Below are 17,823 nucleotides of genomic sequence, written 5' to 3' on the forward strand. Positions count from 1 at the left end.
CCGGGACCGGGCGACAGCCGCGCATGGAGCTGGATGGGCCGAAAGACGCTTTGCTGCTGCCTGCGGGAGCCGCTGCAGCGCCTGCCGCTAGCGCTCCGCTCCTTCCCTCCTGCACCTCTGCAGCCTGCATGGACTCCTGCTCCTTCTCCTCTTCTCCTCGCAGCCGAGCAGCCATCTGTGTCTCTTTAGTTTTCTTCTCTTTCGATCTCTTTGTTTGGTTCTGGGCCCAAAATCTGGTGAATCGGTGTCCCAGGCGCGCGGGGCTCGTATCCCTTTCTGATCCAAAGCACACGGGGGCCCTCCTGGACTGAGGGGGTGTGTAGGACACTCCAGAGAGATGCTGCCGCTGCCTCCTGCCATTGTTGTGATTCTGAATGTATTGGTTGTGCTCCATGCCATGTATGACTTGGTATTTCCCTCTGTCCTAAGCACTTTGAATGAGTTCTGCTCAACAGACTGTAAATTTCATATTGTATTTATCAGAGTTTGCTCTCCCCGCGGCCCTCGGGCACTGGTGGGTCCCGCTCTCGCCGCTCTAGACATGTGGTAGATATTTATTGTCCATGCTCTTTTGTAAGGGGCTGGTATCTCTGCCCGGTGACCTGTGCTACTTTGTATGGTGCAAGTGTGTTACCAGAATAAATCTGTTGGATTAGTAGAGGTGTGAGTTCCTTCACTGCCTGAGCCTCTCCTGCTTCCATCCATGCTCCACCTGCATCCCATGCCATTTCTGTCTGTCGCCATGGTCCTGTGTGCCCCACGGGAGGGGGGCCCACACAGCCCCGCTCTGCCAGGAGGAGGACAGCTCTGCTTGCAGTCGGGGGACAGGACAGGACAGGACAGGAGAGGAGAGCTTGCCGGGGGGCTGGGCTGGAGTGTCCCAAGGGTCCCTAGAGGGGCCGGGTGAGGGCCCGGCCGCGCTGTGCGCTGGGAGAGCTGGCCTGCGGGAGAGCAGAGTGGGCAGGTCTGGAGCCTGCTGGGGACAGGGGACCGTGCGTTTCGGTCTCCTGTGCCCAGCTCTAACGCGCCTGTCTCTCTTCTCTTCCAGTCTCGGAAGGGCGCGGACCCGGAGCGCGACAAGAAGGCGCCGGAGTGTAAAGCGGACAGTATTGGCAGCGGGCGGGCCATTCCCATGAAGCAGGTTCGATGCTCCCCTTCGCCCCGCTGCGGGAGCAGGGTCCGGGCAGTGCGGGCTGGGCTGCGCCCGCCGGGCCCAGCAGGAGCGTGGGGCTGGGGCTGCTGGTGTGGAGCCCGTGCCCTGGGTGGGTGGGGGCTGCAGCGGGGCTGTGGCAGGGCGCTGGCGGGGGAGCGGCGGCGGCTGCAGAGCGGTTCCAGCAGATGGCATCCACGCCCCACGCCCGCTGCAGCCTCCGCCGCAGCCTCTCTCTGCTGCTTCCCTGCTCCTCTTCCCTCGTGTTCCTTTCCACTCCTGCTCCTGGCAGGACAGGAAGGGGATTCCCGTCTTCATGGGCTTCTGCAAAAAGCTGTGAGCACAGTGCCCAACCGTGGGAGTGTAAGAGAGGCACTGCTTCTTCCAGCAGCAGTGCATTTTGCTTCTGCCTCTTGACATCCAAGGAGGCTTGAACTGCCTGGATCCAACCCGGAGCGTTGCCTGCCCCTGTGTGTGTCACTGGCGAGCAGTGCCAGGTGATGTCCAAGTGAGCCAAGGGGTGTGGATGGGCTAGATGGTGTTTCCATCAGGATTTCCTCGCATTACAGGAAAGACTGATCTGGCAGTGCCTGGTTGTGCTCCTGCCTTGCACACTGTGCTCCCATTCTGGATCCATTTACCCCCTGCTGGCCCCTCTGTGACCCCCCCAGTGCTGCCAGGGCTGAGTCGCACAGGGCCAATTGTGTCTCTGCATTGCAGGAGTGCTGGGACATGAGGCAGGAGAGCAGAGTCTACATCCCCACCAGGTTCTGGCTGCCTGTTACAATTCCATGCTGAGATTCCATGGGGAAGGATTCAGTGAGGCCAGGCTAGCTGAGGAGTGAAGTGGTGGGTCAGAGGAGAGAGACCCTGCTTGCTGCTGGAGCTGCCAAAGCTCCTGCCCTTCCCCACCCATGAGTAATCCTGGGGCAGGTCTGTGCAGGGCTGTTGGTGCCCCAGGCAGGGGGCTGTGCTGAAAGGAGGGTGGTGTTGGGAAGGCAGCATTGGGAGGGTTGGCTCTGGGGCCAGAGGGAGCTGTGACAGGAGAGCAATGCCAGAGTGAGGACGGTGGCATCTCACACGTGAGGGCTCTGCTCCTGAGGTGCCCAGGTTTGGCACAGGCGCAGCAGGAAGAGGCAGCCCAGCTGCGCCATGCCCTGCCCTCTGCAGCACAGGGCCTGTTGGTGTGCAGCGGGTCACTGGCATGAGGGGTCACTGTTGGTGTGTGGGGGTCATTTGTGGTGGGTCACTCTTGTGTGCAGTGGGTGGTTGTGGTGGGTTACTGTTGTGTGCAGTGGGTCGTTGGCATGAGGTGGGTTGGTGATTGTGGTTGGTCATCTGTTTGCAGTGGCAGTGCCCACATGCTCTGCTTTGGGGTCAGAAGGGAAGTAGCTGTTCTGTGGTCAGGTAGGGGAGGCTGAGAGTAGAGCAGCTGCAGCCCTCAGTGAGACCTGACTTGGTTCCCCAGCTCCTGCTGCTGCTTGCCAGAGGGCTGGTCCTGAGAGGGACCTGACAGCCTTTTGTGTCTGAACCTTTGGCTTCCTTTTCCCAGGATCTCCCTCCACTTGGCAGGGCAGGATAATTGCTTTACCTGCTCCTGTGTCTCTGTGCTGCTGACAGGGCCTGGCCTTGCTGGTCTGCCAGAGGCTGTGTTGGTTTAGTGGGATTAAGTCATTCTGTGCTGTTGATGTGTGAAATGGGGAGAACTGAGACCAGCAGAGGGCAAAGCCTGCAAACACAACCTGTACATCCTTTCTGGGCTTTGCAAGGAGGAGAAGATGCCAAACTGTTGCCTGGTTCGGGGCTAAGTGACGGGACCAGTTCATGGCAGCAGCAGCTCACAAGGAGAGCCTGGAGCAAAGAGTCCACTATGGGAGATCCAGGTCCATGCTGGGTTCAGGACTGGCCCCTCTTCCAGCCAGAGTCGCGAGAGGCGATTTCACAGAGGCCAGAGGTCCCAGCAGTGTTTTTACAGGAACATTCATGGGGGAAGTGGTGTTTGACAGGTGGACACTGGGCTTGTGCCAGCAGATATCGACACGTGGCCTGTGGGGAGGGGGCTGCCTGGGGGTCCATGGGGAGGTTGGCACTACAGCTTGGCATGTTCCTGTCATGGCCCTGTGCCACAAGGAGTGATGCTTGGTACCACCAGTGGGAGAGGAGCAAAGACTCCCAGGAGGTTTTGCTCTGTATCACAGATTTGAGACAGGGGATGTTGCTCTGGTCTCTGATATGGACCTGCCCCTTCTGGAAGATGGAGGTCTCATTGCTTGCTTTCTCTGAGAGGCACTGGGAGAGTGGGGCCTTTTGTTAGTTTTCCCTTAGACTGTTCATTGGTCGTGCCCAGCTATAAGAGCAGAGAAGCTGGCGAGTTTGGGACTGTGAGTGGCAAACGGGCAGGATCTCCTGCCTGGGTTTGTGGCCAGCTTGGACTCTTGGCTTCCCTTGGCACCACTGGGCTGGCGTGTTCGGTGCTGGGGCTGCTGGCAGGTCCCCTCAGGAGCAGCTGGATTCCTGTGCGTGCAGAACGAGGCTGCTCTGGGCTTACATTGCCAGCTGAAGGCAGCGAGTGCCGGGGCAGCAGGCTCACCCGTGACCCGTGGCTGCGAGCACTGGGATCCACAGTCCCTTCCTGATCTCTGTGAGGACAGAGCAAGCATGGGGAAGCGCTGGCAGCCCTCCTCAGCGTGCGAGGCCGGGGGTTTGCATGGAGCCAGGAAGCAGGAGGCTGGGCTGGATGCTGTGGAAAAAGAAACACTGGGGAGCCTTGGCTGAGGAGGATGTGTGTTGCTACTACAGGGTACCGATTGCCACTTGTCACTGCCTTCTCCAGCACAGCACCTCTGGGTGACCTGATCTGTCTCCCTTGTGCACATCTGGAAAAGATGGAGCTCCCCAAGGGGACAGGTGAGACTGTGGGTGTTGGGGCCCCCCCATACCTGGAACAGCACCTCTGCACCCTCCAGGCAGCCGGTGCCTCTGCCAGGGCCGCTCTGTGCCAAGGAACTTGGGGTCTGTGTGCCGCAGTGTCCTTTTGGTGATGGTCCTGCAAGGCTGGAGGAGTTCCCTCATAGCTGCACGCTTCTCTCTGAGAAGTGGGTTAATTAGGTCGGGACACGAAGCTTCCTCAGCTGTTTGTTACCAGGAATGAGCTCCTAATTGCACATCTACCAGATCTTTCTGGGAAGGCTGCATGGAGCGTGCTGGCAGCCCGGGGGTCCCCTGGCCCCTGGCCTGGCTCTGCTCGGGCCACGCGCTCCAGCAGGGCCCAAGGCGGGTGACTCCTCCTCCTTGGGAGCTGGGATCATGCTGGGAGCTTAGATTACATTTAAATTGCCATTTGCATTTTCCAATCAATACGCGACTTCACAATTAAGTTTGGTGTTAAAATTCTTAGCAAAAAGTGAGTGGAAGGGAGATTTGTGGAGTAAACGAGTCCTCTGGGGGCCATCGCCACTCCCTGCTTCATTACGCTGCATATTGCTGCTGCTGTGCTTTTGCTGTGCAGCAGCACAGCCCGCGCGGCGCGGAGCCGCGGAATGCCGGGAACGGGAACGACGCCGGGCACGGGGAGAGCGTCGGGCTCTGCTCCCTCTGTGGGTGACACGGGAGAAACTTGGGAAAGAGTTATTTCCTGCAAGTCTTCCCACAAGTTGCGGAGGAGGCTGAGGAGCATGGGGTCTCGGAGCCATGAGGAGCCCGGCTGGGAGGCTCGTGGGGGCATGGGTGGGTGGCCTCTGCTATGGGTTGTTCCCTTTTGGGCTGTTGTTCCTTCTGGCTTGCAGAAAGGGGCTGTAGTGCCAGTCCTCCCTTCCAGCTCTGAGTCTGGTTGTGCCTCAGTTTGCCAGGCTGCGGGTTTGAGGCTGACCCAGCTGCAGCCAGCTGTTCTCTGCAGGCAGCACGTGTTTGGGGCAGGCTGGAAGTGCTGAAGGGAGTGTTTCGTAGCATCAAGGGAGGGGAGGACCTGTTCTGCAGGATGCTAGGAAAGGGCAGGACAGACTGTGGAACTGAGCTGGCTTTAAGGCCAGAAGAGGAATTATCATGCCCAGAAGGGATCATTACATGCCCGGGAGGAATCTTCGTGCCCAGAGGAGATCACTGTGTCCAGAAGGAATTGTCATGCTCAGAAGCAGGAGAATTCCACACAGTGACTTTGAGTTAGATATGTAACTTCAGCCCTGTCTGGAGCAGATCTGTTTGTAGGATACTGAAATGTTCTGAATTACAGAGAATTCACCATTTACCTGGGTGAGCTGGTGGATGTTAAACTAGCTTTGTGCGGGAGGAGGAACCATCATTTTCATACTCCGTGTGGGAAATGTGTGGCCCAACTGTGGCGTTAGGTGGGTCAGAACCAGTGCAAAGGAACGCGGGTCCTGCTGGCTGCGTGTGGGAGGAGGGCACACAGGAGCCGGGATCTCCTGCCCCTGCCATGGCTGCCCTCTCCTCTGGGAGTGCAAGGACACCGGGATCCCATCTCCAGTGGGGAGGACCGGTGTCCATCACTGCAGCTTTTGTGAAGAGGTTGGAGTGACAGGGTACAGCTGAGCCTGTCCAGGGAGGGACAGAGCTCCCGGCACCCCTCCAGCTCTGCTTTGCTGTGACAATGTCACAGGTGGGAGTTAACCCTGTCTGACCCAACAGGCGCTGCCACACCGAGGCACCTTTGCCACGCTGCACTGGGAGCTCGGGAGCTGCTCAGGGATGGCACATCCAGCCCAAGAGCACACGTGGGATGCTCCCACCCGGTCCCTGTGCAGGGCCAGCCCTGACAGCCCACTGCAGGGTCCTGGCCCCTGAGGAGGACCGTGCCTGCTGGGCCCAGCAGCTCAGTTTGCCCAGTGACAGGAGGCAGCTGGGGTTAAGGACCAGTCACTGTGGTGATTTACACCATACAGTTGTCACATTATTTTAGGTTTTCTGGTTTTATGTTTTCTTGGAGTTCATTTAAGCAAGACTAAAGGAACTAGTCTGAATCAGATGCAGGTTGGCTGCACCTCTCTAAGTCCTTCTGTTGGACACAGGTTTGCCATTTATAACTACGCTTATTCTCAGACATGGACATGTTTTGAGACCTTGCATTTGACTAGTTCTCATTCCATCCATTACTGGCTCTATGGGTTTTGTACAACTGGTGTTTAACGGTGTTGTTGCTCAGTTAAAGACCCGACAGAAAGCTAAAAACACTTGTCAGCACAGTCACTCCTGCCATCAGATACTGTGTTTTACCCAAGGGGGAACCAGGCTCCTCTAATGTCCCGTTTGCACTGCTGGCATTGGCTGCTCTGCTCTTCCCTCCTCTCACTCTTTGCCCATCACTGTTTGCCATAGCTTTTCCCCAGATTTGCTTGGTGTGAGCATCCAGCTGTGACTCCAAGGATTGCTGCTTGCCTCCTGGCAGACCTTGGCAGAGCAGGAACTCTTGGTCAGCTGCCACATTCCATGCCGTGTTCTCATCAGCACCTTCTGATTACTACTGAGTTCTTCAGCTCATGTCCTTTGAGCTCTTCAGGGCAAGGGATCTGATCCAGCCTACACAGCTTTGCCCCAGCCACTCTGTTTTGCTGTTCCATCCCTGCATGTGCAGGAGGAAGTTCTTTTCCCCCTGTTTGCTGCCTGAGCTCTGAGCTGGAGTGGCCACGGGGACTTGTGCCTGTTTGCACCATTCATTGCTGATTTCACGGTCACGTCTGGCAGTGCTGTCCCCCATCACTCCGTGCTGGGCCTTGCACCGTGCAGGCGCAGCAGCTCAGTCTCCAGGCACTGGGACAGGGCCCCCAAATATGCCGAGGCTGGCGGGGCTGACACTTTCTGCCCAGGTTTTTGAGGAGGGGCTGGCCTGGGGCCCAGATTTTTTGCCAAGTTAGGAACAGGCAGTCTGGGTGTCTGTCCAGACAGCAATTTCGGAGGGGCCAGGCCTGACAGTTGGTAGATCCAGCTTTTTCCCAGACTTTGTTACTCTTTCCTACTTTTGTCCCCCATGCTGTGCTTGCCTCCCTGCTGACAGTGCTTGATGTGCTCTCCCTGCCCCAGAGCCCTTGCACCTGGTGTCTTGCCCCAGCTTCCATCCCCCTCTCACCTTTGTCCTTACCTGATACATGATAAATTCTTGCTGGAGGTAGATTTCCTGGGGAGGCAAAAACGAATGGGGAGAGCATGAGGCTCATCTGTGCTCTGAGCCTTGGTTCAGATCAGTGGAGTTGGTTCAGGGTTATCCTGGTGGGGAGAGGGAGTTCAGCACAGGCAAGTGCAGTCATTTCTGGTCCTGGCAGTGTGTTGTGCCAGCGACAGGCAGGGTGGGTCTCAGGTAAAATCCTGATGAGAAAAGGGGATGACCCTAACTCTCAGCTGCTCAGGACCTGCACTCTCTCCTGGGATCTGTCCCTACTCTGTGTGACAGCTCTCAGAATCACAAGCAGGCAAGAAAATGTGCATCCCTTGGGAGACCTGTGTTTGGAGTGTTGTTTCTCAGTCAGCTCCTGCCTGTCCCCACTTTTCCCTGTCTTGACTGTCCCTCTGTACTTTGGGTGGTGGGGGAAGGTGTGGGAGCAATCTGTGTCTGTGCTAGTGAGGTTGGCTCCTGTCCTGTGTGGGCACTGCTCTCCAGCATGGCAAGAGTTTCTCCAAGGGAGTGGTTTGGGACACCAGAGGATGTGATGGGTCCCTCCGAGGACCTGAACGTTGGCACTGACATGTGGAGACCCTTATCCCTGAAAGGGAGGGGGCTGTCTCTGGGGGCTGAGGGGTTGGGAAGGAAAGGGTGCAGCCCAGGGAAGTGTGGGAAAGCTGACCTAGATGTTTTCATGAGTCTGCTTGTTTCTTCTCAAAGACCAGTCTCCAAGGGGCAGTGCTGGAGCAGAGCATGAGGTGCCTGGAACAAGCACCACCTGAGACTCGTGACTCTTTTCTTTTAGGGCATTCTCCTCAAACGCAGCGGCAAGTCCCTCAACAAGGAGTGGAAGAAGAAGTACGTGACGCTGTGTGACAACGGGGTCCTCACCTACCACCCCAGCCTGCACGTGAGTACTGGGCTGAGTAGAGGAGCAGGGGGACAGAGCAGTGTCCTTTGTGCTGTGGCTGCTGGTGCTCTTGCAGCAGCCACCATGGCAGAGAGGGGCTGGAGAAGAGTTTGGTAGCAGGTGGAAGTTCTGGGCTCTGCCCTGTGCAGGAGTTCAGGGCTGGCCACCTCCAAGGCGTATTTTCAGCAGACCTGGTTTTTACGGGGGTCTGGAGGAGGCTGTCTCCTGCAGGCTGTTTGTGCAGTGCTAGGCTGCTGGGAACACGCTTTGTGCAGGATTGCACTGGGAAGCTGCACTCCCCTCCTGTTTGCCTGCTCAGCCCATTCAAGCGGGGCCTACCCTGCAGCCGGTGAGGAGCAGGCAGAGAACTCCTTGCAGCCGTATCTGGTGGTGCCATTTGGGTGTGGAGTAATTTTCCTGGCTGCTGGGTGTTGGGTAATGGAGACGAGGTGTGTGTGGGGCTGCCGAGCGCGCCGCCGCCGCTGCGGCTCCGATCCTGCTCGGGCGCGCAGCTGCCGCCCCATCCATCTCTGTCGCCTCCCCACTGTGGGGCTAATGGCTTCTTCCCTCTTCCCTCTGGAGCACGGCTTGCTGCTGCAGCAGCAGCCACGGACAGACACACCTGTGACACAGGCCCAGCACCTCTGCCAAGGACTGCCCAGGACAGACGGACGGGCATGGCTGGGGTAGCTGGGTGGTTTAGGGGGCTGCAAGGAGAAGAACAAGGAGCTGCAGCTCTTGTGACTGTTCCAGGCCCTCAGTCTGTCCCTGATCTCCCCAGGTGTGTGGTACTGGAGTGCCCTGAACCTCAGATTCTTTGTCCTCATTGCTAACCCTGCACCCTCACTCCAGGGTTTACCATGCTCAGTTATCCAGCTCTGGAGCCCCTGGACCCTCCTGGCCTTGAACTGGAGACCCAACCATTGCATTTTCTTTCTCTAATTTGTTGGAGCTTTTTCTTAGAGTCCTCAATCCCCGTACTGTGCTGTGGTCTGCAGTTCTCTAACTTTGTAACCCCAGTTTTTGGTCTTTGGAGCACCAAACCAGGAGGGAGGGGCTGCTGCTGCCATCTCTGCATGTGTGCTCACCTGTACACCTGTGTGTATGGGCTTATCATATTTCCACCATGGAAATTACCGTGCTCTTACCATCAGCTGTGGAGGCAGAGCAATTTCTGGGCTGTTGTTTAGCTATTCTCAGATGCTGCCACACACCAGGTTTCTCTCCTTTTTTCACCATTCCTTCCTCAGGGGATGATCAAGATTGATGCCACTTGCTTTCCCTCCTGCACGTCAGCATTTCATTTCATTACTGCATTGCCCCAGTAAAAAATCTGGTTTTCTTCCAGCTGGTGCCACTGGTGATCCGCAGCCCGCTGCTGAGGGTGGTGCCAGCTGTGCCTTTCCTGTTTCCACGAGGAGCTCTGGACCTTGCACCTGAGATAGGAGCTGTATGGCAGGATGTGTTTACCTACACGTGGGCACAGAGCACGGGCTGCCCAGCCTGTCTGCTGCAAGGCTGGGCTGCGTGTGCCTCCCTGTGGCATCGCCTGCCCGGGAGCTGGGGAGAGGACCCTGGCACCCACCATCGTGCCCCTGGTGTCCTGCAGCTTTGGCAGCACGCTGGGGGACCTGCAAAGCCTCTCTGCCCCCCTTTCCCTCTGGTACCTGGTGCATGACCTGCTTGGAAGGGGTAGTCCAGAGGAGGATCTCCTGTTGTATCTGCTCCTCCCCATCTTCCAGAGTGAATCAGGAGGTGCTGTGATGGATTTGTGCCCTGTGGCCCAAGGCAAAACTCCCACGTCTTTTCACAAGAGGACACAAGCAGAGCACAGTTAGGGATGGAGCAAACCTGTGCTCCCGAGGACGAGCACGTACTCTTCTGTCACTTCAGTGTGGCAGCAGATCCCAGGCTGGCTGGCTCGGAGTGAGGGCAGCTGTGGGCCAGAGCAAACCCCAGAGCATCAGCCAAGGGCATGTGCAGCATCCAGTTCTTGCCATGGGATGAGAAGTCCCAGCTTCTTTTCCACCTGTGCTGCCATGTGTCTGGGGGATGATGGAATTCTGGATGCAGCAAAGGGGTCCCTGGGGGCAGGCTGAGCCTTGCAGGAAGAGTCTTCCCTGTCCATCAGGATGTTCAATGCCCCAGAGCATTTTTGTACTCTTTTTGGGCTGTTCCTTGGCATAAGTCAGGGCAATTCCTGGCTTGTCTTCTCTTCCATCTCTGTTGCATTCTCTCTCTGTCCCTTCTGGGGTGGCTGTTGGGATCTCAGAGATCAGTAAGCCCTGATTTCATTCTCCTCCAGTCCCCATCTGGCCAGGATGTGTCTGTGCCCCATGGGATAGAGGTCAGGGCCTGGCTCTGGCAGTGCTGATTCTACCAACCAAAGCTTCCTGGTGGAGCTCTGCATCTGCTTTTGGGAGTTCATCACCCAGCCTATTTCTGCATCTGGACTCTGGCACCTCCACCTCACTGGGAGCCAGGCGTAGCCTCCAGGTTTGCAGACACAGACTGGTGAAATGTGTGCTGGTGAGCAGGCCCTGGCCCTGGAATTGTGTTCCTTCTGGAAGCAAACCTGCCTTGACCACCAGCCCAGGCTCATGGTGGGGAGCTGTGGGGCAGTGGTGGGTTCCTGCCCTGAGTTCCACTCTGCCTCTGCCCCAGGCAGCTGATTTCAGGGACGAGCAGGATGCCTGGAAATGGAGGCAGGCGTGCTGGGGGCCTGATCCCTGGATTCAGCAGGGCTTTCCTTGTTGCATCTGTATTTCTACCTTTCTGTGAGTGTGTTCAGCAACAGGAAAAGAACAAGTTGTGTGAAGAGCCTGGTGCAGTTTCCCATCACTTCCCCAAAGCCTTGGAGAGAGTTCTGCTGCTGGGAAGGTGCGTGGCTGAGCCCAGGCTCGCCGGCCGCGCTGCACAGAGCCGGGGAAGCAGCTCCCATTTTGCAGCCAGTGGAGCCATTCACACAATCACCTTCTGTTAATTCTATCTGCAACATCAATTAAATTGTTTGTAGAAACTAATTGAATGTGGCTTAATCACACATCTTAATAGCTTTCCACGCTTTGAACTCGTTGTTAATTCCAGTAATAAAATGAAATGAGAGAACTGGCTGGGTAATTAGCGAGGAGGCTTGGGAAGAAATTGCTGTTTTATGGTAGGTAATAAAAGCCGAGCGCCAGTGACCGCTCGCTCCGGCAGGCAGCCGGCGACCGCGCCAGTTGTGCTGAGTGAGGGAAAATCCTCCAGCCCCTCCGAGGGTCCTGCCCAGGGCTGTCTCCAGGTCTCACCCAGCTGGGAGCAGCGTGGTGGGGTGTTTGCTGGGGCTGGTGGTGTCAGAGTCATGGGGGCTCTGTGTGGGGAGTGCCAGGTCTGAGGCTGCCCGGCCCCTGGGGGCACGGGAGGATGTGCGGTGAGGGCAGGATGCCGGCTGGGGGTCAGTGGAAAGGGAGGGCTTCACATCAAGGTGTGAAGGTGCTGTTGGGAGACTGTGACCCTTGCAAATAACCACCTTAGGGCACAGAGCATGGCCTGTGCAGCCCCTTTCTCCTGCTTTGGGGGCCAGGATGGGAGGTTTGTTGCTCTTAAACTGAGCTTGTTCATGTCTTTATCTTCTTGGATGTGGAAGCGGACAGGACCATCTCTGAGTTAATATTTTTGGTGACCTCCTTGTGAGCTGGAGTAAACCCAAGCCCCCACAGCAGCTACAAGCTCTCCCTGGATAGCTGTGCCTCCTCTCCTGATGGACACCAGGGATGGTGTCCCCAGCTCCCTGTTCCTCCCAGAGCCTTGAAGCTCTTGTGTTGGTCCCTGCTCCCTCAGGATCTCACCAGCAGTTCCCTTCTGTAACACAGGTTGGGTCTTCCCCTTCTGAGGGCACAAGCCCGAGGAGGAGCTGGCCTCATCAGAGAGGGCTGGGGAAGAGCCACAGTGCCCCATGGAGCAGGAGGGGTGGGAGGCACAGGAAGGGACACAGTGCTCAGGAGAGACTGGGAGTCTGCACCCTCATTCTGACTGAAAGCTGAGGTGCTCTTGGAAGACAGAGCAGAGTGATAGTTGCAGTCTGCACATGGGGTTTTGGTTGTATATTGCATTTCTACCAGAAGAAATGGTGGAAGCACCAAGTTTTGAATAATAGGAAGCTCTACAGGTGAATGAGCAAGGGAGTTACCTGAGTTCTGTTGGTTTGGGTTTCTCTTACCCCAGCTGTGACCTGAGGGGGAATTTTTAGGTATCCCATTGCTTATGCTGTGACTATATTATATTCTATTATCAGCTGTTGCAGCTGAGTGCTGAGATCAAACAAGGGCTGACAGGGAGGAGGAAGTGCTGGCCACCTGCGGCCCTTGGGCTCCATCTGATCTCTGCTCCCCGGCCGTGCTTTCCCCCATGGGCTCGTCCTGGCATCTGACAGGGCCTAGTGCTGATTCCGAGGAGGGGGGAGCTGAGCGTGTGTGGCTGGGGCGGGGCTGATCCTCCACCCTTCTGCCTCTGCTGCAGGACTACATGCAGAACGTGCACGGGAAGGAGATAGATCTGCTGAGAACCACGGTGAAGGTCCCGGGCAAGCGGCTCCCCAGGGCCACCACGGCAGCAGCGCCCAGCGCCAGCCCCAAGGCCAACGGGCTGGCCAAGGAGCGGAGCAGCTCGCAGCTGGCAGGAGGCACAGGTAAGAGCTGGCCTGGGTGCCACACAGCCAGCTGCCATCCCTCCACAATTCCTGGCTTTGCTGAGCCGAGAGCAGAACCCCTTCTGAAGGGTCTTGCTTTCACTGCCCTCAGCGAGTCCCTTTGGTGGGCGTTAGTATTTCTGTGCAGGTCCTGGGTCAGCTGCTCTTAGGATTTGTGCTGGTTGGTGTCCAGGACAGAGGAATGTCAAAGGAATTAACTGGCAGTGTGGATTTCCTCACCCAGAGGAGAGTGTTGAGGCTGGTGCTCTTCTGTGCATGGTAGAAGCTGCTGCTCCCTAAACCAAAGGAAATCCCAAGGCTCTTGGTTCCTGACAAGTTGTCTTCTGTTTCTTTCTGGTTTTGAGACCGTATTTCCTCTTCACTTTCCCTTGGAGAAATGGTGAAGATCTGGTCTGGGATCATCACTCTGTGTGCACATTGGAGAGTTGTCCTGGAGTGTGGTGAGGTGAGACTGGGAGGCTGGCAGCTCCTCTGGCCTCTCATAGAGGCTTCCTGTCACACTCCTGCTCTCACAGAGTTCCTGCCATGCTCCTCCTTGCTGCTGCTGCTGCTGTGGGAGGTTCTCACCCTGCCTGGGGGCGCTGTTGAACTTGGGGCCTTCCTGCCCCCATTTCCCAGAGCCTTTTCTGCATCCTTGGGGCTGGTGTCCTTGGCCAGGTGGGCAGTTTCCACCTGCCTTCTTCCCAGCCAGCCGTTGGCACAGTCTGGTGCACAGGTTTTGGAAAAGGCTTTGTTTAGGATGCTGAGTGCTGGTGGTGCTGCTGATCACAGAAATCCTTCCAGCTCCAGTACTGCCACTGAGGATGAGCTTGGGTGACACATCCCCGTCCTGTTCATTCCTGCTCTGTGCCCCAGCTCTGCCCTGTGGTCAGACGCTGTCAGCACAGGGCTTCAGAGTGCCCTGGGGCTGAGGGGAGGTGGGGGGCACCTGGGGGGAGTGCAGGACTCTGCTGGAGTCCTGCACACACACACACACACACATAGACACAGACAGGGGATGGGCACAGTAACGTCACCAGTAACGTGGTGCCAAGGAGAACATCACAAGCCCTCCCAAACCCAAACTGCTGTTCTTGTCAAGTCAGAAGTCATCTGTGCATAAACTATCTGTCCTGACCAGGACTGTGCAGCTCTGCCTGTTCCTTGCCTTGGCTCTCCCCTCTACACTGACTGTCACCACCACTGACCCACACTCAGCGTGCCCCAGCGTGGGGACAGTTCCTGATTCTGGACAGGGACACTTCTCTGCCTGCATGTCAGAGGTGCCTTGTCTGAGCTCTGACTTAGCAAGAGGTATCAGAGCTGGGGAAAGGATTCAAACCACAGAGGAGCTTATGCTGGTGTCAGACCAGCTCCTCACTTAACCCATATCCCGCTTCCAGCATTCCTCTGGGTCCTGATGGGCTCACAGGAGCGGGCTGGGCTGGACCTGCATTACTGATCACTGCTGCTGGAAAAACAGTGCCAGGGAGAGAGCAGAGCATGGGACTGCAGCAGGCGCAGTGCATGGGAGCTGCAGTTAGAGCAGTTCACACGGGGGAGGAGATGCAGTTTCCTGGCAGGGGGGAAATCAGTGTTGGAACAGTTTATCTGGAGAGCAGTTGGACTTAGCAGTGCCTGAGCCTTCAGAGTAAGAGCAGTTTTCTGTTCACAGGATGTGCCTCAGTGCAGCTTGTGGTGTTGCTGGGCCTGTGTGTGCAGGGGTGGGAGCCTCTGGTGCCGTGCAGGGTCTGTGGCTTTGGGTCCCTGCTGCCTGTGTGCCCTGGCCCTTGAGCACAGCAGTGCTCTGGGCTGCCCCGAGTGGGAGTGCCCACGCGGGCTCAGCACTGGGACAGCAGCTTTGAGCACACGGTGTGTGTCCTGCCTTGGCTGTGCCTGCAGTGTCAGAAAGGGTTTTCTTCTGGTACACAATCAGTAAAGGCTTTTCTGGGGAATTTTTTAACTCTCTCTGATGCCTCCAAGCCCAGTAGCAGTGGATGCAGTCACCATGTGCACTGATGGGACACAGACCCTCTGATGTGATGTGCTCTTATCCCTATGCAATGCCTAGGGCTGGATTTAGGGTTGATGGAGAATCTGCCTGGCTTCAAATTAGCAGTGACCTCACAGTTTTCCCAGCTTTGGGACTGTGGATGGGACTGTTACTGCATCCACTGGGCATCTCTCGTTTGACACGTATTTTGGAACTGGAGAGGAAGCACAAAGTTTGCAGTTCTTTGCCCATCACAAATGAATCTTCAGAGGACACAAACTTTGGAGACCTGAGGGATTTGCTGTCTTGCCCCAGGAGTCTCTGGACAAACCAGGTGGCCAGTGGTTAGAGTTCAGAGCAATGTCTGTGGTTCATCTGTGACCTGAACTCTGCAAAGGTACGTGAGGGTGCTGGCTGATGTCCCCTGCACACACAGACCTTACCTTACAGTCCTTACCTGGGGTGAGGAAAGGCCAGAGACACGAGGGGAGAAGAAGAAAAAAATAAAATCTCACCTTGCCCTGCATGTGGATGAAATACATGGATGCAGTGCTCTGGTGAGGATTCAGAATAACTCCAAAGCAGATAAAGACAGCTTCAAGCTAAGTACAGTAGGAATGAGGAAGGGACTTGTGTTTGTGAAACCAATGGGAGCTCTGAGCTCGGTCATGATTGTGCCCCAGTGTTTAAACCATTCACAAAGGCAACTTTACTGTGGTTGAGCTTGGTTTTATTTTGGGTTGGATGAGTTCCCATTGTCCAGGGGAGACCACGGAGATGCCCCAAGGGCTGGAGCCCTCTCCTACAGAGATAGACTGAGAGAGCTGAAGGTGTTAACCTGGAGAAGAGAAGGCTCCGGGGAATACCTTAGAGCCCTTCCAGTGTCTAAAGCTGGAGAGGGAGCTTGGGCCAGGGCCTGGAGTGATGGGACAAAGGAGAAAATGATGTTATACTGAAGGAGGGGTGGTTTAGATTGGATGTTAGAAGTTCTTCCATGTGAGGGTGCCGAGGTCCTGGCATTGGTTGGCCAGGGGAGCTGTGGTTGCCCTGTTGCTGGAAGTGTCCAGGGCCAGGCTGGACAGGTCTTGGAGCAGCCTGGTCCAGGAGAAGGTTTCCCTTCCAGTGGCAGGGGATGGGACTGCAGTGGTTGGGCTGGAGAGGGCAGGAAAGGGAGGATCAGATCTGCCAGAGCTCACGGGTGCTATGGCCTGAGGGCAGGTACTCACTAGAGGTGGGGCACTGCTGGGTCAGGTGTCTCCTTCAAATCCCTGCTGAGTGGGGAGTGAAGAGAAGGGAAGGAAGAGGCTGCAGTAATGCAGAGATATTTGTGGTTGCAGGCAGCAAGTGGAGGTGTTTCCAGCAGCAGACAGAGATGGGAATGAAGGAGACAAACGTGGGGGAGCCAGAGCACAAGAGTGAAGAGATCAGGCTAAAGAGATCAGGGAGAGTTCTGCTCCACTCTGAGGGGCCCGTGGGGGATTCTCCAGCTTCCTGAGGACCATGAGTCTCTGTGGGATGTGCTGCTGAGTGGTGCAGGAGGGCAGGTGGCAGCCCTGTCCTCAGTGCAGGGGAGGCTGAGCAGGACAGGCCAGCCGGGCTCAACACGGAGCTGCGAGCTCGAGCTCAGGAGAGTTTTGGGTGGGGACTGCTGCTGGTCGATTCCCTGCAGCCCCAGGAACAGTCTGCATGGTCTGACACGTGGCTTTGGGCCAGTGCCAGTGTGAGTCCTCTTCCTCTGTTTCTGCAGCATCATTCCTGCATCTCCTCCAGGGAGAGTTTTCCAGAGCGGGTGGTGGTGGGAGGCACTGCTTGGGATGCAGAGCTTGGCTGATGCTCCTGTTTGCTCTGAGGTGAGGAGAGTCCAGCTGTCCCTGGGCCGAGCTCTGTGTGCTGGCACCGACCCCTGGCTCCACAGCACAGGCCGGGGGGCCGTGGGTGTGGAGTGGCAGCGTGCCCACCCTGGCCCTGCCCGCTGGGTGTGGGAGGGTCCCGTGCTGGCCTCAGCTGCTCCAGACTGGGGATGGCAGGGGATGGTCTCCAGGCAGCTCGGGGTCCTGGCTGGGGCCGTGGCAGCTCCGTGGTGGCCTCTGGAGCGGAGGGCCGGGAGCCTTTGCCGGGGCAGGCGGTGCCGGGGCCGGGAGCGCCGCGGTGGCAGGGCCCCCCCGCCAGCCCGGGCCCCCCGATGCTCTGCCTCTGCAGAGTGAGGGATTGGCTCCCCCAGGCCGGGGTTGCTGAGCCTGCTGTGATCATGTCACGTCGGGCTCCGTCGATGTTAACATCTCATTATCTTTGTTACTGTAATTACATTATCCGCTGCTTTATGCAGAATTATTCTCCGAGGACTAATTGATGGATCCATGTTTAATTCATTAATCATTAGCATCAAATTCGACAATTACAGTGCACACTGATTGTGGAATTTCAAATGTAATGAGGGAAGAATTAACAAAGAAAAGGGAAAACCTGTTTCCCTGGCACACCGCTGCTTGCCGTGGGGGACAATGACATTGAGGGAAGAAGAGCAGTGAGAGCAGGGTGGTGCAGGTCATGGCAGACAGGAGGCTGGTGGATCATCTACCTTTCTCCTGGCTGTGGCTGCACAACAGATCCTTCAGGTCAGAGCAGGGTCATTAATCTCCTACAAAATAATGGAAACAGGGTACTCAGGAGGGAAAGCTCAGCTCTGAGTTCTGAAACAAAGTTGCTTTTGCTTCCCTCTCAACAGCAGCTCCTGTCACCCTTCCCTGCCGTGTCCAGGAACATCCAGGTTACACCTGTGCTCCAGACTTTGCAGGGAAAGCTGGATGGGGTTTGTTGTCCCTGGGATTTGTCTGCAGTCCATGGCTGCCCTGACCCATGCACAGCGTGTGGCTCCACGGCCCCCAGGTGTGGTTTCGGTGTGTTCTGCTCGCAGGCAGGTCCTGTCCTGCTCTTTGCTGTGGTCCCTGTGAGCTGGGCAGCAGGGTGGGAGCCAGAGCAGGGCCCCCAGTGC

At 56.8% G+C, this 17,823-nt stretch overlaps 1 protein-coding gene across 2 annotated transcripts in view; it reads left to right on the forward strand.

The window, feature by feature from the left end:
* The window catches only part of AGAP3 (ArfGAP with GTPase domain, ankyrin repeat and PH domain 3), a 109,378-nt gene that overhangs the window by 61,274 nt on the left and 30,281 nt on the right, over positions 1-17,823 (forward strand). For both annotated transcript variants that reach the window (XM_063418476.1, XM_063418467.1), the window contains exons 9-11: positions 1,049-1,141; positions 8,065-8,169; positions 12,670-12,838. In XM_063418476.1, coding sequence (XP_063274546.1) covers positions 1,049-1,141; positions 8,065-8,169; positions 12,670-12,838 — 367 coding nt within the window. The remainder of the gene's footprint in view (positions 1-1,048; positions 1,142-8,064; positions 8,170-12,669; positions 12,839-17,823) is intronic.

The sequence above is a fragment of the Prinia subflava genome, chromosome 1 (assembly GCF_021018805.1).
Source record: "Prinia subflava isolate CZ2003 ecotype Zambia chromosome 1, Cam_Psub_1.2, whole genome shotgun sequence".
NCBI classification, from domain to species: domain Eukaryota; kingdom Metazoa; phylum Chordata; class Aves; order Passeriformes; family Cisticolidae; genus Prinia; species Prinia subflava.